A 20,079-nucleotide genomic window follows, 5' to 3' on the forward strand; every position below is an offset into this window, starting at 1 on the left:
CAGAATACGTACAACCTCACTTGAACATTCTAGTCTCCCGACCCGAGTAACCCTCCACCTCGCATTCTTCTGGACGTTATAAGAACTCGGCGGTGGGCTCTGCCGCCGCACACTTTCACGCCGGCTGCCCTAAACGCCAGCGCTGAGCATCAAACAGCGCGCCGTGCCGCGCCCCGCCGGCAGCACCCAGCGCCGGGGCGCTGCTCCGCGGGGCACGGGGCACGGTGAGCGGCCAAGGGGCGGAGTGAGGCGTGGTGGGACGGGACGGGGGCAGGCAGGGAGCGGGGAGCGGAGCCTGTCCGGCGGCGACGGAGCGGCGTGCCGGAGGCAGGAGCCGAGGGCAGGCGGACGCCGGGACCGAGAAGAGACCGGAGCGGCGGTCGGGAGGTCGGTCGGGGGAACGCGGGCTGTGTGCGGCGGGGGAGGAGCGCGGTGCCGCGGGGATCGGCGCTGGGGCAGGGCCGGGGCGATCCCAGCCCCGCCCGGCCCGCTGTGCCCAGCGCAGCCCCGGGGCCCGAGCGGCGCCGCGCGGGGCGAGGTCGGACGGCGGCCGCGGAGCGCCGGGGGACGCGGCGCGGCGGCAGCAGGCACCGGAGCTCCGAGCGCCTGCCCGCGCCCCGCTCCCCGGGCCGCGATGCGCCGCCGCCGGCCCGGCCCAGGTGCGGCGCCGGCGCGGCTGTCGGAGCGGGGAGCCGCCGCTCGCGGTGCGCGCAAAGCAGCGGCGGCTGGCACGGAGCCCCCCGCGTCCAGGGGTCTTTACAGCCCTGGGGAGAACGATGTTCTCTGCGACACCATCACGCGGCGGACACGTCGGGTAACTTAAACAAGACTTTTGGCACCCCAGAAGGCTCAGGCCGCAGCGCTAGTGGGAATTTGAGAATAGTTACTGGAGTTTGAAGTAGGGGGGTTAGATCAGATGCGCTGGGAGACGGAGGAAGAAGTCAAAATTACTTCCCTTTAACGACCACGAATTAAACCATCCGGGAGCTCCCCTGTGAAGTGTACGTGTGTGCTACTCGGTACTACAAAATTCAAACTGATTCTAAAAGCCAGAAGCCGAGAAAAGTAACTATTTGTTTTCCTGAGGCTGTAAACTGCCAGCACATTCACTTAAGGAAAAGTCTTTTATAAGTTTGAGTTCTCTAAGACATTTTTCTGTCACAGATGTTTACTGTCTAAACTTCATTTGCATCTAACACAGCTTAATTTCAGTGGAACTGTACATTGAAATGTGCTGCTTTTCTCAAAAGTCCTTTCTGTTAATGAGACTACCAGGGTGTGCCTGATAAATTACATGTGTTTACTTTTCATTTGGAAAGGCTTTACAGATACATAAAATAGAAAAGGGTTTGGCTTCAGATTTGCATTCTTGTCTTTCCCTTTGCTGGTTTTAAAATTCTCTCTTTTGGGCAAAATGTGTTGTACATGGAAGCAGAGGGAGAACTGCAGCACGGGTGGTGGCAGTGGTAAAGGGGCATCAGGTTTCTTTGGTCAAGTCTGTTTGTGGCTGTTTGGAAAACAGGAAAATATTATTCTAAATTACAAGTCTACTGAATGTGTGGTTTCATATTTTCTTCTGCAGGCGAAAGTATGTAGCGGAAGGTCAAGTTCTATGCTCACTTTATTCTCACTTGTTGCTTTGACTTCAGGAACATTGAGAACAGTTTGGCTTGCTTTTTCTTATTTATAAGAAATATATATATATAAGAAATTTCTTATTTATTATATATAAGAAATTTCTTATTTATTTTAGATAGAAAATGCCCAGTGACCTGTGAGAGACTAGAAGCCCTCAGCTCCCTGAAGGACTTACAACAGAGAGTGCTCTGGAAAGAGAGTTGAGATGTACAGGAGGGAGATGGTTACAGAAAGATTTTGGCATACCCATTATCACAGGTTCCCTGTTACCTTTTGGCACTGAAAATTGCACGTTCCCAGAGAAAAGCTGCAGACCAGGGGAGCCAGTGAGAGCTATGACCCTGAGCTTGTACCTGTACCACTTTGTGGCTCAGCTGGAGAAGACAGAGGAGCTCTGTCTTGCCATAGGGCAAGTCAAAGGGTTGTGGCCTTCCACACAGCATTGCTTCTTTCATGGTGTGTTGGGCAGACACTGGTAGACCCTATCCAGCAGTGATGTGGTCCATGGTAAAGAGCCCCTGCTCTAATTTAAAAGGGTGCTTGACCCTGCCAGGATCCTTGACCTCTGCAGGAGTCCATATTAACCTCTCTCTAGTGGCCAAACTCCAAAGTGTGCTGGTGGGTGAGGAGATTGCACAGAAGGGGGGATATCTTGGTGCTCACAGCTTGGACCCCAGGTGCTTTTGCCATCCTTGCAGCTGGGACAACAAAGGTCAACCAAATAGCTGGAGAAGGCACCTGAATTGTCCTGTGCATGACCGTGGTTCTTGACATCGTACCACTGCCTTAATTTGGTATTTAGTAATTGCTGTTTTAGCTAGCACATCCATGAGGAAGTACAGACAGATTGCCCCTGCACTGCAAAGAGGTTTAACCTTCTAGTGGTATCTGCTGGTGTAGAAACAGGTATTTTCTGCTTTGCTTTAGAGGAAATAAAACTGATTTCTAGTGGTTTCAGGAGTCTGGGATGCTGACGTACCTAACCATGGCGGTGCTGGGCAAGCAACATGCCACAGACAGGTTCTTCAGGTTGTTTTTTAAATATTTTGAACTGAGGTCCATACTTTGCAGCTAGTATGTGACTGGGGCAAACTTGTTTTGAGAAGTAAATTGTTGAGCCATCACAAAGCAGTGACACATGTTATCCTGAACCTGCCTTGTCACTTTCTTGTTATTGTAATGCATATCCAACATTAATTTTTCTACTTGTTAAAGAAAGAATGTGATTTCTGAATTACTGGCTACAAAGCAGGAGGTGAACAAAAGAAGGCTGCGACTGAATGATATGACTTGGAAATAAATTCTAATGTTTGCATTATTTATATTAACTTTCAAATGTCTTGTGTGTGATACTCTGTCAGTGAGAGTCCTGGTAAATAATAATGTTGCAACTTTCCTTGTTTTCTTACTAGCTTGTCAGAGGCAAAGATTTACTTTTGTGATAGTCAGTTTGCTGTAACAATTTTAAGACAAGTAATTACTAACAGAGGCTGTATGATTTCTGCTGAGTGAGTTCATCATCCTTGCTTTCAGCCAGGGGAACTGGTATAGTTTAGTAGAGTCATGACACTTTACATCTGCTGAGTTGTGGCTGATAAATTCCTATGTCTGGCATATAATTTTCTTCACAGAAAGAAATTTATTTGCACTTTAATAGACGAGTGTGATAACTCACTTGAAAAATGCCTTAAAGAAATATTTATTTTGTTGCATGTGGTGCTCTTAAATGATAGGAATATTATTCTCTCAGGCAGTCATCAGCTAGTCTGGTGAGTACTGCTGGTTGAACTATTAGCAAATACTTTTCTAGTCAAATGTAATTGTTTATTTTACAGTGGAAAGCACTTGCAATTCATATGGACACAGTGGGATTTTGTTATAAGCCCATACAATGAAAGGCTGTGACAGTTAATGTGATAACAGTGTGCAGATTGTAACTGAATTGCAATTACACTGAACCTTAGCTGAGGTGAAGTTTTTCTGTTGAGAGCTTCACTCTTACCATGCTTCAGAAAAGAATTTTACAACTCAAGGGCCCAGTTCAGCTCCTGGGGAAGGAATGAGGTGATTGCTGTCATCTTCAGAGTAAAAAAGGACCAAGATACCCAGCAGCAACTGTGTTTCATGGATGTCTTTCCCAGCAGGCCTCTTCAACTGTAGTAATTTGGACCTATAAACTAAAATAGGGAAATAACAGTGGGAAAGCAACAAATTATTTTCTCAGAAAGTAATTTTAGAACATCCTGAATGTACTAAAGAATTCAAGTAAGTTCACTGTAGGCTTTTATCAGATAACTTTTTTTCTGAAGGAGGGAATAAAGGAAAAGGAAGGGTGGGAAAATAGGGTGTGGGTCACCATTTAAATACCTTTACTTTCATCTGGGATGTGGTTTGCTCCTCCCCTCATTCTCAGAAGGCATTGAAAATGCATCTCTGACTTCTCATGTGCCCAAAACAGTCTGTTGGGTCAGCAGTGGTTCACACATTTTTCTGATCTTAAGAAACCTGTATACAGAATCATAAAATCAGAGAATGGATTTGGTTGTAAGAGACCTTAAAGATCATCTTTTTCCATACCTTACCTTGATAGCTGTCCTTTGAAAGTGTCTTAAGTGTGTTTGAAAAATGTTCATGACCCTTGATATGGTCAAATAAACAGTCAGGAGCTCCAGCTCTTAGAAAGTTCCCTCAATTAAGTTATTTAATTTTGGGTCCATGAGCAGCGTCCTCCCATCCAGTACAATTTTCTTGCCTTTCCCCAAAAAAAAAAAAAAAGTTAAAATTTGGTTCATATGAAACTAGTTCTGTCCTCATCTCCATCCTTGTTTTCTTAGAAAAGTGAAAAATTGGCCATTCGCTCATCCTCAGTGCCTGCATTTGGGTCACGAGAACTGATTGTCATTGGAGTATGCAGCTAAACTGCAAGATTTTTGGTAAAACAGTAAGTGCTTCTGACATCTTCTTATATTTTTCCTGTGCACATCTCTTCTGATGTTATGGGAAAAAAAGACTTATTGGAACATCTGCTGTGAAAATGGAACCTCAAAGTAATGGGAAGATATTGTGGTAAATCTAAGTTGTAACGTAACAAAAATCAGAATATCTGAGGATGACAAACTTGTAACTATTTTTTACTTTTTAAAAACCTCAAGAACATTAAATATATGTCCTGCATGTCTACACAAAGGGAAAAAACAGTAAAGTTAACTATAAAGGAAAACAATATTTATAAAAATATGAGTTGCCATGTTTCTTTTTAAAAAAGTAGCAAAAATCCAGCTAATTTGGGTTGAAGGTAGGATTTGCTTTAGGATGACTGACTTTCAGTGCATCTTCTCAATTGTAAACAGCAGAAATTTATGCCATTAACTGGGGGAAGTTATTTTAAACACTGGCAACATGCACATGGGCATCAAGACTTGACAGTAACTTTCTCAGGATCTTTCCTGCCTTGGGTATACGTGGCAAACGAGAACAAGCCTTAAAAGCATAGAGTTTGCCCTGCTGATGTGGAGAGTGATGGTTGGGTGGTCTTTTGGTAGTGCAGTATACACTTAGATCTTTTTGAGAGGAAGTGAGCTGCTTACTGTGCACACTGTGACTTGCTGGGTCTGTTTGCCAATCCTTCTCATGGCTCTTCTGTGCGTTTTTCAGCATGGAAATTTTGTAGGGGGAAAATACCTTTGAGCTGTTGTGACATTGTAGTGATTTTGGCCTTGTACTCCTGTGTCCAGGCTACGTGAGAGGCATGCAGCAATGCTCGGGCTTAGTGTCCCATCAGTTACAGACCCTCACCCCTGGCTCCTGATGTATGTTGCAGCTTAATCACTGGGTGACATGGGAAGACAGTGATATTTATGTTGCATTTGTTGATTTTATTTTCAGAGCCTAGTTTGAGTCACTCTCCCGAGTTAATATGCGAGGTGTGCTGGAGGTGAGGATACACAACGCCTGCCCAGAGGAGCATTGGGAGGAACGTGGCTTGATCTCCCTCTTGTGGAAAATTATTGGAACTATATTCTTGTAAATACTGAAGAAAAAAGTCCAGCATCCATCAGGAAACAAACGATGGCAGTAGTTACCATGCCACCTGATGCTCTTGTCAGCCCTCAAGGAAATGAAGAAATGGACTCTCTTATTGTATTGCATTATAATTACACAGGAAAGCTTATTTTAAGGGAAAAAGCAACTGATAAAATAGACCTGCCCACTATTTCATTTCTGATCCTATGTAGTTTCATAGTCCTGGAAAACTTGATGGTGTTGATTGCCATATGGAAAAACAATAAATTTCACAACCGCATGTACTTTTTTATTGGCAATCTAGCTCTCTGTGATCTTTTAGCTGGGATTGTTTACAAAGTAAACATTCTTATGTCTGGGAAGAAAACTCTGAGCTTGTCCTCTACAATCTGGTTCATTAGGGAAGGTAGCATGTTTGTTGCCCTGGGAGCTTCCACTTTCAGCTTGCTAGCGATAGCTATTGAGCGGCACTTGACCATGATTAAAATGAGGCCTTACGACGCAAATAAAAAATACAGAGTGTTCCTTCTCATTGGTACATGCTGGCTTATTTCAATTTCCTTGGGTGCCCTGCCCATCCTCGGCTGGAACTGTATAAACAACTTACCAGATTGCTCAACAATTTTGCCTCTGTACTCCAAAAATTACGTTGTGTTCTGCATTAGTATCTTCATAGCCATTTTGGTCGCTATTGTCATCCTTTATGCCCGTATCTACATACTGGTTAAGTCCAGCAGTCGTAATGTCACCAACCACAATAACTCAGAGCGGTCCATGGCACTCCTTAGGACTGTTGTGATCGTCGTTAGTGTCTTCATTGCATGCTGGTCTCCACTGTTTATCCTGTTCCTCATCGATGTGGCCTGCAGAGTCAAGGAGTGCTCCATCTTGTACAAAGCCCACTGGTTTATTGCTCTGGCAGTCATCAATTCTGCAATGAACCCCATCATCTACACCCTGGCCAGTAAGGAAATGCGTCGGGCTTTCTTTCGCCTTGTTTGTGGCTGCCTGGTGAAATCCAAGGTGGCCAGATCTTTGCCTATTCAGCCCACTCCAGATCACAGTCGAAGTAAATCCAGCAGCAGCAATACCCAGAAGCCAAAAGAAGACTTCACACCAATAAATGTTCCCTCATGTATTGCTGAGAAAAATGAATCTTCATTTCACAATGGAAACTTCTGTAAGTAAGGGACTATTCAAGACAAGTACTTTTCTGTGGTTTTTAGGTTTAAGCTACAGGTGTAGTTTAAATATTCATGCACTTCAGTCACAGGAGAAAACACTAACCATTTATTTAACTTTGAGAACTTATTTATCAACAATCATTTGCTTTGGGTGTTCCTTCAGTAACACACCTGATTCAGAAAAAGCCTTTCATGCTACCCAGTGGCTAGGACAGAGTCCATGCACAGCTAAGGACATCATGTGCCTAAGGACATGGCATTGCAAACTAAGGCTTCATTTGGCACCTTGTGTTCTTGCAAGACGTCATTAAAACCTGTTAGAAACTTCAGCATTCACTAAAAACTGCTGACAATTGTAAGATGAGCCCAATTATTGCCAGCTGGGAGAAGAAGTCATTGCATAAGTTGGTGATTATAGCTCTCTATATGTATCTTGCTGTTGTGTTAATGGCCTTATAAGTATGTGGTATAAATAGCTGTATATTTGTACAATTTCTCATTAAAAAGTCATTGGTAAAAGTTTACAACATGCTAAACATTGTATTGCAGTATACAGTGTGACTAATTGTACAAATAGATGTGTTTCCTTGGGGATATTTAAAATGAAGTAGTAGCTTTTAACTGTTCAAAACTTTAACAAGTCATATCAATGCAGTATTTTTATTTTTTCCATTGTTATTCAAACTTTTCATGTTTAGTGAAAGACAACATGACAGTTGTCACTGTGGCATTTCACAACATATTTTGAGTAAGCAGTAGTAAACCGTTGAGAGAGGATATATATTTGCTATATACATGTGTAACAAGTGTATGTGCTGTTTCAATGCATATATTTTTGCTTACTATTTTCAATATATTTAAATATGTATGTCCAGCCTATATAAACCTGTGTACATTGTGAATGCACTACCTAAACTGAGATCCTTCAGTTCTGAAACAGAGATGTATCATTTCAGAAAGCAGCGAACCACAGTGGGTTCCTGTGGAGTTCCTTCTTTCCAGGCCCTACCACGGTGTGGGATTGTGTTAGAAATTCTCCCTGGGAAGTTCTGGGAGTGGGACAATGTCCCATTTTCTGTCAGTGGGATCCTGTGTTTCTGCCATTTCTGGACACTTCTGCAGATACAAGAGGGAAGATGCGGTACAACAGGGTCATGCTGAAGAGCGTATCTCCATTTATACCCAACCCTGCCTTGGATCTGGAAGGAACGTTTATTTAGTTTGGAAGACCTGGAGCCCCAGCCCCGACCTTTTGAGAGCCCATTCCAGAGAAACCCGACAACAGCTTTATGGTTCATCACTGCCTTACCAGCCTGAGTACAGGTTGATGTCGAGTGTCAAAGTGGTTTCCTGAGTCCTGGAGCAGTAAAGACTTCACAGACTTTTGGTTTCAGGTTCCCATGGAAGTGGCCTGTGGTACTTCCATCAATTGTACTTTATGGCTGGAGGCTTCAGTGGAGTTTAGTGGGAAATTCTAAAACAAGTTCCCATTGTGTCAGTAAGAATGTATACATCTAACTTCATTGGGCTCTTTCAAAGATTTGTGCTTAATGTCTCAAAATACACTTTGCCTTATGCACAATCAGAAGCAATTGAGGCTTTTTTAATACACAGACTGAAAGAGCTTATCCTTAGCTTTACTCTGGTCTTAATCATTTAAAGCAGCAGCATTAGACTCTTCTCAAGTATAGTGTGTAAGTTGTGTATTGTATGTAGCAAAAACCTTTAAAATGTAGAGGTTTGCATTGTGATTATCTTTTAAAAATTAATAGTCTGTAAATGTAGAAAAGTGTATAAGAACAAAGAAGAATTGTATTTGAATGAAATAACTGTGAAAGAAGGTAGTAAATATGAAATAATTTCTACCAAAAATGATGAAAAGCAGTGCACTTAGAGAAGAAGAAAAAGCTAAACCAAGGTAAGCATAATGTAACTGTATGGATTGTAAATACGAGGCTGCAGGCTCTGTAGCTTTGTGAGAAATAGAACTGGTGACATTACATTGCCATGGCTTGATTAGGTTTTTAGATTTTACATTGCTATTGGGCTGTACTGTGGAAATTCTACCCTGAAGTTGAGGCTTTTAAAACTGCAAATTCAAATATTTGTATACTTGTGTTAGTTGCCAAAGTGGTGGAATGTGGCAGCTTCCTTACTATTGTAGAGCAGATTGGCCTTAGGAACACAATGGTTTGAGAAAACATGGTTGCTGAACCCACACCAACCCTCATGTCAAGAATGTTACATGATTCTTGCTATACAGGTGAAAAATAAAATTTTTTGATGGCCAAAGTCCAAGAAGATGTACATAAAAGTGGGTTTTAACATCTGCATTCTAGCCTTAGCTATTGTCAGTATTGGTGCAAGGTACAAATAATGCAAAGAACTCCACTGTTAAAGGCAATGTGATTGCTTTTAGTACAAAACCCTTTCATTCTACTTTGATTTCCTTCTCTTATTTTGGAGCTGTGGGGATATTTTGTTAGTTCACTACCCTCCTGTACTTGAAGCAGGTTTCTAAGATTCATGTCTTCACATGTAACATTGATGTACAATTTACAAAGGACTTATGACTGGAGAAAAAAACTATTGTCAATACAATCTTCAGTGAGTCCATCCCATTGGGAAGTATCAGATAAGGCATAGATTGTGGAAGCAATTTCAGAGCAGAATTTAAATTAGGACAAGTCAAGAGTTTAACAGCAGTAGACCTTAAACAGCTAGGAAGATGACATATCCTTGAAGCTGGAAAAAGATGGAGAATATGTTCTTTCACCCTAAAATATTAGAACATTCCTTCAAACACATCCCAGAATCTAACCTTTTATCACCCAGGTTGATTTGAGCATCCAGGAAACCAAATTTGGTTTTCCTTTCCAATTGGTTTTACATGGAGCAAAGGCTACAAAGTCTTTCATTTGTTTTGATTATGGATTATTAAAGAAATGCAAATCCAGTCACCTATAGAGAAAATAAAGGTTTTCACAATCTGCTTTCCAAGACTCTTTTATTGCCAACAGTCTTAGTGAATGTTTTCAAATCATTAGGTACCAGAAACATTTTGAAAACTTCTAATAAAAAAAAAATCTCAAACCTTTAAACTAAAGCTGTCAAGTAGCAGTCATTTTTCAAGGAATTTTGAGAAGGTTTTGGTCTTCTGTGGAAAACATTTAAACTCTGGGTGTTGTGCCTGAAGGCAGTACTCCAGAGTAAGAAGGCTGGCTTGATTAAACAGGGATCTTCTCTTGGAAATGAGACTAAAATTGAAGGTGTGTGCCCAGTGGAAGCAAGGTCAGGTGGCATTGGGAGAATACTGAGATACTGTTTGCCAGTGTAGGGAGAAAATTCATGTTGCTAAACATCAATTGGAGATGAAGCTACCAGAAATGTAGGGAACAATAAAAAGAGTTACTTCAATTTCAGTGACAAAAAGCATCTTAGAAATGAAATCAGCCCATTACAGGTGAGGACAGTTCACCTCACAAGTGGGGGCATGGAGTTGTTCAATGCATTTTTTGCTTATCTTCAGTATGGATAACAGACAAGGGGAGGCTCTTTTCCCTGAGCTTCCAGCACCATGACTGCAAGAATGATCAACTCCCAGTTGACCCGGTGCTTCAGCTGGATCCCTGCAAATCTATGGGACCTGACTAGGACTTATTCAAGAATCCTCAAAGAGCTATTGTTGTCATTGCAAAATCTTTCTCAATTATATTCATGGGGCTTTGGGAATCCAGAGAGGTCTCAGCTGACTGAAAGCTGGAGAATGTTGTCTCAAGTTTCAAAAATGGTAGGAAGGACTCTGGAAACTACAGGCCTGTCAGTTTTGTTTCAGTGCCCAGTAAAATCATGGTCAAGATTATTCTGGGAGGTATTGAAAACCTGGAAGACAATGCATTCATCAGTCACAGCCTTCACAGCTTCATGAGAGGTTAGAGTCCTAATTGTCAAACATGATTTAATTCTATGACAAGGTAGCCCACTTTGTTGATCAAGGGAAGCCAGTTGATGTAATCTTTTGGGGTTTCAGCAAAGCTTTTTGTAAAATCTCTCAGAATCCTTCAGCCCATGGCTGGGTAAACACATCATGTGATGGGTGAACAGCTGGCTCATGGGTCAGGCACAAAGGGTTGCAAGTGAATGGGGTGACATCAGACCGGGAACCTGTCAATATTAGGGTTCCTCAGGGCCCTGTCCTCAGCCTTGCGCTCTTCAACATCTCCAGAAATTACTTGGATGAAGTACTTGACGGAATATGAAGCAAGTTAGCTGATGATACTACATTGGGTGAAGCTGCTATCTCCCTCAAGGGCAGAGAGGCCCTGCAGAGAGGCCTCAATAAATTTGAAGACTGGGAAATCACCAACTGCATGAAGTTTAATAAGGGCAAGTGCTGGATTCTGCACTTGTGATGGTTGAACCCTGGTTGTGTGTATAGACTGGGGAGTGAAAGGCTGGAGAATAAGACCCTGGAGAGCAGCAGTGTGAAAATAGACTTCAGGATCCTTCTAGATGACAAGTGGAACACAAGTCACCAGTGTCTTGGCACCCAGGAGGCCAGCCTTGTTCTGGGGTGCATCAGGCACAGCTTTGCCAGACAGGCAGTGGAGGGGATTGTCCTGCTCTGCTCTGCTCTGGGGCAGCCTCACTTTAGATGCAGGGGGATGGTTTGGGTGTTACAATATAAAAAAGATATTAAACTATTGGAGAATGTCCAGTAGAAAGCCATGAAGATGGTGAAGCGTTTGGAGAGGAAGCTGTGTGAGAAGCAGTTGAGTCATGTCTTTTCAACTTGGAGGAGACTGAGGGAAGACCTCATTGTGGTCTACAGCATCCTCATGAGGGGAGGGGACCTCTTCACGGTCATGACCAGTGACAGACCTTGAGGAAACAGCATGAAGCTGAGTCAGGGGAAGTTTCAGTTGGATATTAGGGAAAGGCTTTTCACCCAGAGAGTGGTTGGGCACTAGAACAGGCTCCCCATGGAAGGGGTCACAGCACCAAGGCTGACAGAGTGGAAGAAACATTTGGACTCTCAGGCACATTGTGTGATTCTTGAGGTGTATTGTGCAGCACCAGGGGTTGGACACAATGATCCTGATGGATCCCTTCCAGCTCAGGACATGACATGATTCTGTGAATGCTATGGAGCTGAGGGTGGTAAGCTCTGCATCTGCCATCCCCAGAGCTGGAGGAAGGCTTTGTCCCTGCTTTCTGGGAGTAGGGTCAGCCCATTGGCCTATCTGCTTGGAGGGCTGTCTGCTCCAGTTACTCCAGGCACAGCTGCTCCCTGGAAAGAGACATTTTGCAAGAAGCAACTGTAGTGAAGCTTTGCGCTGCTTTCAAGGCTTGTTTCCAACTGCTCTAGTAAAGAAATGGAAAACACACCTGTGCAAAAGTGCGAGGCACCAAAAAGCATGGGTCCTAAAAGCAGGCAGTCAGCTCCTTCTGAGCAGAGATGTGCTGGTGTTCACCTGCAGGTGCCATTTCACCTGCCAACACAAGTAAGGACACTCCCAGCAGGAGCTGGGATCCTAAGCCATGCTAGTCCTGGAGAAACTCCCTTCTCATGGCCAGACTCATGGGGGCCAGGTACAGCAGCAATGACTGGGAGTTTTGCTGTTGTCCTGTGGCCCAGGACCTGAAGAAGGCTGGAAGCACTGTGCAGAGGCATGCACAGTTTATAGATGCCCCTGATGTATTCAGAGGCATTTCTTCTCCCCAAGAGCAGTGTAACTTCCTAGGGCATGCTTAGGCCCAGCTTTTGTCCAAGTGGTTAAAAGGGAAGGAAGACATGTTCAGTGGAGGAAGAGGAGTAGGGCTAGGGTTAGAGCTCAGCAGAGCTGAGCTTCCTGCTGGCATGGAGACACTGCCCTCTCCACCGTACACAAAGTGGCTGTTCTCATCCTTGCAGTCATTCCCCATGGAAACATCATGGAGTGGACTACCCTTTTCTATTCTCATCTATTCAGTGTGCCAAGCAGGAAAGCTACCTTTCCAGGACAGGACATCATCTGGCTCAGAAGGAGGGCCTGTATCAAATACATTTGCTTTCACAAATGTATTTGTTGAAACAAACATGTGTCCTGTCTCTGTCAAAGAACATGGAGCTCCTGTGGTGGTGTAAGGTCAGTGTAGTTGAGGTCCAGGTCCCCATATGCCATTTGGTCCTCTGACATTTTTCATCTCTGATTCTACTGGGTTAAGCAATTGATTGACTTACTAATATTCAGTATCCAGGTGAACCTTTTGGAATGGCACCCATTCTGCTACAAAACATACCTCCCTTCAGGTTGGGGGGCACAAGACACAGACTGGGCTCCCAAGACCAATCCCAAACCCAGCAAATAAACTTCGTTAAGGAACCTGAGCATAAGAGAACAGACTCAAGACCACTTTACATGCATTTCAATCTAGTAATAGTGCTCACTGTTTTATTACTTTGGTTAAACATATACAAACTGAATAATCAGAAAACAGTTGCATGACACTTATATTCCGAACTACATTGCTCAAGGACTTCCTCAGAGACAAAATTTGTCTCTATAGATAAAATATCACAGTCAGCAGAGAGGCAAAGACTTGAGATTCACAAAAGTGGTTAGGAATATAAATTATCACAATATTTTCACATACATTATTTTTCCTGCAATTCTCAGTTAAAAATGTTTCTAAAAGTAATAAATATTATTAAATAACAATAAAACTTCTTTTTACAGCAAAATAGTCACTTTTTAGTTTTGTTGTTGCTGCCCACACAATGCAAAGAAAAACATTTAACTCAAAAAAAGAAACCTAGCTTCTTTCAAGTTTTAACTCTGCAGGACTTCACTAAGAAGCAGTTATCACAGCAATCCAGACAAAAAGGACACAAATATATACTAATAATAATCTTCACATTCTTCACTTTATAGAAAATTTCACTTAGCTTTGAATTAATGTATGCCTGGGTATGTTTGGTGTCTTGTTTCTCATGGAAGAAAAAGGAGGACTGCTGGAAAAAGCTTTCATTGATCTGGACTTTATTTGATCTTCATAAAGTGTAAATCTGCATCTTAATCTCAAATTCTGAGGCTACCTTTGTTTTCTGAGTCATCTGCACTGTCTCATACAGTGGGGTAGCAGAATGAGTCACCTAGTTCTAGCTTCTGTCTTCCTTTGGTTTCCATGACCTGTTGTGTTGTCAAACAAGGTTGAAACATGGTGCATTGTACAGTGCTTTTGCTAGAAATGTTTAGCTCCAAAATCTTATCCCCATTACTGAAAAAAAAAAAAAAAAAAAAAAAAAGAAGCCCTGTATTTTCATTTTCTCCCTGGAAGCCTTAGGAGATGTTTACATTGGAGTGTGCAAAGGAACATATCAGGGCTTGTGAACATAAATGTCTCAATAAGAGATGAGCAGTAGGCTTTGTATCCCCAGAGGTTCTGCTTTAACTCTATCAACCAATTAGCATGTTTATAATTTGGCAACAACTCTCTATTCTCATTAGTGGCTTAAATGCCTACTGGCTCATGTTTCCAGGCTTCATATTTCTTATCCCTGAAGTTTTCTCTCCCAAGACAGCTTTTCATTCTCTATCCAAGCCTCAGGTTAACTGCAGGCAAATTGTATGTCCATGTTGTCTTTTCCACAGACCTACCCTCATTCCAGCTGCAAACAATGCAGATATGAGCAAGGTCCACAGACACTGTGAGTGAGTAGAGTAAGTCTAGCTGATCACGGAGCATTAAGTGGAAATATACCTGCTATTTTGACAGCTTTGAACACACATGAAAGTGTGAAGAGTGCAAACCTCAGCTTGAGCAAAAAAGACCATGTAAGTCAAAGCAGTGTTGACAGTACACTAAAGTATGTCTGAATTTAGACTTTATGCAGACATATTTTGAAACTGTCAGGCAGATAAAAAGGGAAGTCTGTCTCTTACTTCAGCTTAGACTTCATTTATGCAAATATGGTTTACTTAATATAAATTCTTGGTTTTACCACTTCCTTTGGATAGACATTGGAAGCTAAAAACAGCTTTGAAAGCAGGATTTGTAATCTTTTCTCTAGTATTCACAAGTTCCAACTATCGCTCTGATAACTGCAAATTTCCTAGAAGGTACAAAACTTTGCTGGTTATCAAATCTACTGACAAATGTCTAAATATGCATCCATTCTATTATTAATACATTATATCTGGTATCTGGTATTGATGTGCCAGCAGCAATCACACTACAATATAATTTTTTTTTAAATTCTCATCTTACTTTATATGATACCTGGGGACCATGGTGACAAGAAAAGTGAGTATATTATTCCACAGTGTGGAAAAAGTATGAATATAGCCTGTAGAAAACCCTCTCCTGGCAGGTGACATTTACCAGATTGTTAAACATTTTGTTCCATTTGCACATTTTGCACTGAAGCCTTGGTCCCAGGACTATGTCCTTTGTTCAAGCTTTCATTGAATGTCTGGCAGACAGGTTTTGTCAGGACCAGTGTTACCTCCCATTGTGAACCCTGTAGGAAATTAAGTGGAGTGAAACAACTGTATAGCTGGGCAAAAAGGCAGGCACTAAGCCATGGAAATTGCATCCTCTCATATGGTGACCAGCCAGCTATGGTTAGTTTGAACATCCTCTTCTTGCATTAAGGAAAGGGAAGCTGCAACTTCTCACTCTGAGCAAACTCCCATTTGTCAGAAGGTAATTCATTTTTCAAACTAATTTTCAGGTTTCATTGCTTCTGAAGCATCTGAAATAATGAAAAGTTTGGGAACATGATTGTACCTAGATGTGCAATCTATCACTGTTAGCAACACTGGATTAATTTTATTAATTTAATAATTAATCTAGATCTGCAAAAAAAAAAGTAATCAAAATCATCTGGTTCACATATAAATGTTCTTTGTTTAAAAGCATTGAATGTGTTTTCATTGTCATTCATTCCTATAGTTGCAACAGACTCAAATCAAAACTGTTAATCAGATAGGACTCAAAACCAATGTAGACAGTCTGGCAAAATATTTAGAGTTTCAGTTCTGACTTCTCATTTATTCACTGAAAAGACATCAAAAGATACTATAATATTACCTAATCTCAGTGATTTCTCTTGAGTCTAGAAATGTTTTTCATTCAGTAAAATCCCACTTCTTGAAGTCATGGTACTGAATTACCATAAGGAAATGTCTAGTCCTTGAGATTGCATAAAAAATTAATTAAAAAGGTGAGGTACTCCAACCAAAGGTGAACATCAAAAGACTCACATTATTATGCTGTCAGTTGTCAGGTTTTCAGCTAACTTCTCAGCATTTAAATTTATCTTATTACTTCTGCTTCTCTTAGATTTGTGGCAGTGTTGGCTCCTTACAGAAGTGAGCCCAGCCATTCTAGCAGGCTCAATTAATTCTTGTTAAAATCAGTTTAAAATTGGTCTAATGACAACTGGTTTGGAGCTGCTATCCAAATAGTTTTACAATTCATTTGCCCTTTTCATAAAGGAGAAAGCCAAATCTACCAGAGATTTCTACCTACCTTTGTGGCAGATTTCAAATCTACGAAACCTGGCTGGATCCAAAAATGGAGTACTGAGTGGAGCACATGCTCTTCCTTTCTGTACAGTTGTGAGGCTGTGTGGCTCCCAGTGATGTAGAAAAGCCTCTGTACCCTCATGTGTGGCCAGGCAGGACCTGCTGGCCCATCGTGTCAGCAGGGCACTGTTGCAGTGCAATGGTGCTACTGCTGTCTTGGACCACGTTACATCTGGACAAGATGTATGTAAGCTTTACATCATCAGTGGATACACTGAGCTGGGCAAATTGGCTATGCTGACAGAGCAGCTCAAAATAGCCACATTCCCCTGGAGGCACACTTTGTGAAATATAGTCTGGGAAATTCAGTATTTCTGTGAAGCAGTTTCATTTTGTGTCTCCTTGGCATCAGCTTTAATTTCCAAAACATGCAGCTAAGTGGCTGCTAAGTCATTAAAGCTACAGATAGGACAGTGGTAAAAAAATTAAGATACCTATTTCAATGTATGTTTAGTGCCTTAAATACGTACACCCAAATCTTGTCAAATTTTTCCAGGATATTTAGGAATCCAGAATGGATATTGCGAGCAGGTGGGTTTCTTGAAGACATGTAAGAGGGTTATGCACCAGACTTTTACTGAAATTATATGCAATATACAAAGATAAAAAGACACCTTGTCCTATAGGTCGTGATAGCACACCTGAAAACTTTCCAGAACATGGGTACAGAAAGGTGAGAGCATGGAATAACAAGCATTATATATGAAAAAAGAAGTGGCAGCTGAGATAATTTAAACTGGAATATGGTCAGATATGGGTAAGTCATTTTGTGAGACTCTCAAACAAAGTAATTTTGGTGGATACTACTTTGGCATATAAGATCTGTTCCTATTTCCTTGCCACTTCCAGTCTAGTAAAGCAAAATTTAAAGAATTCTACTAAACTCAGTGCCATACTGATAAGGGTTGAATTTAGTATTTAATTGCTCTCCTTAGCTCTCATTCAGACCTAGAAATATCAAATAATAACCATCTTTAGTAAAATTAATCACAAGCATTTGGTTCACTAATGTCTTTGTTTGGCTTCTGGATGTCAGAATTACAGAATCAAGTATATTTTTACAGAGGTGCATGATTAGTTTTAGGTGTCAATAATTTTCAGTTTTGAGATTACTCAAAATCAAACTTTCAAGTTGCAACTTCAGCATATTTAAAAGCAGAAGGCACAAGAAAGCTATTTCAGAATTTTAACATGATACTCCTGCTGAATACATTCTAAGTGAATTATTCAGTTAATTTCATTATGGTTTTACAAATTTTTAAACTTGGCAAATTCTTAGAACCAAATGTAACTTTAAGTATGCTGCGGGGTAGGCAGGTACTTAACCTAGACTTACCCTGCTGAGTTTTTGTGAATCAAGTCTGAAGATTTGATTTGAGAGACTGCTGCTAGAGAAGATCTTGGATTGCTGAAGGCTAAATCTTGACTCTGGCACAAGCATTGCATTTACAGGAACTGTGTCTATTGAATTTGACTCATAATAAGATTCATAGAATGGGAAAATAACTTTATATAATGTTTAAATGTGAACAGTACAAACATCCCTTAAAGCATTTCCCAGTACCAAAAGTCAAGGGCATTGCTGCCAGAAATGCATCTTTATTGTATGTGTATTTTTTAAACTTGATGTTTAGAGAAAAACAGTATATTTCCAATACCTATCACTTGCTGAAGGCCAAAATGAAGTTATGCTTTGGCAAGTAAATGCAAGTGACATCATTTGGAAAACTGACCACTGAGTTCAGATAGTTTTCACTGCTTACAAAAAGAAAAGATTTTTCAGATCTTTGAAAAATCTTTGTCTTTGAACAGTCATGTTCATCTTGTATTAAGCCTATTAAACGCAAGTTATTTGAACTTGTCCAATCAGTATGCAACATCTCATTTGAGACTGTTAGTTCAAGGACACCTAGATCTTCACCATAAGCAGAGAACTACTTATAAATAACCTTAGCACTGAAATTAAAAAATTGAACTTACAGTATACTGTTACAATATCATTAGAAAAATCAAAGTACACACCTTGTACACATAGAGATCACACCAAGTCATTGCTAAAGTAGATACAAATGTTTTGAATAGCATCATATAAGAATTCAAACTTGACATCAGAAAGATAAAATCCTTTTGATATCAGTGACACTGAATAATGCTTTTAAAAAACATTTTATGCTAAATTCTGAGTTGTAATACTAGTTACTGAATTCAGATTCCTTCTATGGTTAACTGTCATAATCCATCTGTAATCCCCATAGTTGTGCTTCTTAGGTAAAATCAGAAATAAGATTTGTAATATTAAATTTCTCAAGAAATTGAGACTGCTGAATTCTATTTTTTTTATCTGAACAATCACACTTGTCATTTTTCTTTTGGTAAAAACACATGGCACAGAAGATAGTTTTATACTGTCAACAGACAGACTTGAAAAATATAAATATATACTGTATTTATATATAAGGTGTATATACACTATCAACATTCACATTAGAGAATCTGAACAATTTTGTTGAAATTTTAAGAAAGGCTTATGATGTGATTTCATGTCACGTAAAGCATTGAAAACATTCAAGTGGACCATATGAAATGGGGCTTCTTAAACTTAAATAAAACATACTTGTGAAATGTATGTGAATATGTGGGCATTTTTAATGTGCATTTTCCTTTCAGATCTACAATTTCTACCAGTTGTAGCTTTCGAATTGCAATTACTAAAAGAGTTATCTGGAGTCAGTGTTTTCTTTCAGCAGGCTGTTGCAGGCAGAGTTCACTCACTGAAGAAACTATAGGCAAATTATTCTCAAGGTGATAGTTGATGAGATGACTTATGCTGTCAAAGACACGATCTTTTGTACGAACCTTCAAAAAAAGGATGAAAGAAGATAGATTAAAGAGTAAAATAGTTTTCCCCTTAACACTAAAATTGTCTAAGAATAAAATGACAAAATCATACTTTAGAAACTGGTACCTCTTCCATCAAAATTGGTGGAAATTTGGCGCTTATCCAGTGTGGCTTCTGTTTTCTCTCTCACTCCCCCTACTTTCACCAAATAGATATTTTGCATGCAATTCCATGGACCACCCTACTCTTATGACTCTGAATAGGCCTGCTTGAAAATGTCTTTTCATGATTTTGTTTCACTGTAAGTCAGACTTTTCTTCTTCTTCTTTGAGGTGTTTGCACCTTTTAAAAAGGTGCAAAAAAACCTATCATACCTGATATGTCAGCAAACAGCTTCTTTGTACACCTCAGCATTTTTTGTGCTTTTCTTCTTCCACTACTCAAAAATTCCCTTCCTAGAGAGAGATCCATCCACCATATGTGCTAAGCTTGGGTAGGAAGGGTAGGAAAAGTATTATTTTTAGCCCACATGCCAGCTCTCTGTAGCAGCATCCTGCTGGTATGCAATATTCCACCCATGATAGGAGGAAACTGATATTGCAGGATAAAACAGTCAAAATTGTGATAATCCAAAACCTAATCTATTTTACAAAGCAATCTTTAATTATTTACCCACATGTTCACAAAACATTTCCTTCCTAAATTTTGAATGAGTTAGGCATACAACTGCTACAGGCAGAGCACAGATCCACCTCAAGCAAGCATGTTGCACTAAAATTTTGTATAGGGCTGGCTCTACACTGCCTCAAGCAAACACTTGTGA

At 40.8% G+C, this 20,079-nt stretch overlaps 2 protein-coding genes across 17 annotated transcripts in view; one reads left to right on the forward strand and one right to left on the reverse strand.

Moving 5' to 3' along the window:
* Positions 1-202: 202 nt before the first annotated feature.
* S1PR3 (sphingosine-1-phosphate receptor 3) lies at positions 203-9,838 on the forward strand. 5 transcript variants are annotated; one of them, XM_021530436.4, is made up of 3 exons: positions 286-387; positions 4,473-4,579; positions 5,524-9,838. In XM_021530436.4, exon 3 carries the CDS (start codon positions 5,707-5,709, stop codon positions 6,847-6,849), a length of 1,143 nt encoding a protein of 380 aa, XP_021386111.1. In that variant the 5' UTR covers positions 286-387; positions 4,473-4,579; positions 5,524-5,706; the 3' UTR covers positions 6,850-9,838. The 5 variants fall into 5 exon arrangements, with proteins under 5 accessions (XP_085423567.1, XP_021386111.1, XP_021386115.1 ...); XM_021530438.4 differs by lacking the exon at positions 286-387 and adding an exon at positions 595-814; XM_085567441.1 differs by lacking the exons at positions 286-387; positions 4,473-4,579 and adding an exon at positions 203-224.
* Positions 9,839-13,247: 3,409 nt separating this feature from the next.
* Positions 13,248-20,079, reverse strand: part of SHC3 (SHC adaptor protein 3) — a 65,741-nt gene continuing 58,909 nt past the window's right edge. For all 12 annotated transcript variants that reach the window (XM_085567434.1, XM_085567433.1, XM_085567432.1 and 9 more), the window contains one exon: positions 13,248-19,273. In XM_085567434.1, coding sequence (XP_085423560.1) covers positions 19,145-19,273 — 129 coding nt within the window. In that variant the 3' untranslated portion in view covers positions 13,248-19,144. The remainder of the gene's footprint in view (positions 19,274-20,079) is intronic.

Source organism: Lonchura striata, chromosome Z, assembly GCF_050655825.1.
Source record: "Lonchura striata isolate lonStrDom1 chromosome Z, ASM5065582v1, whole genome shotgun sequence".
In the NCBI taxonomy this organism is placed as follows: Eukaryota; Metazoa; Chordata; class Aves; order Passeriformes; family Estrildidae; genus Lonchura; species Lonchura striata.

Excerpts from the sequence above, each read along its gene's own strand:
- S1PR3 (XM_085567441.1), top strand. The coding sequence starts at position 5,707 with ATGGCAGTAGTTACCATGCCACCTGATGCTCTTGTCAGCCCTCAAGGA.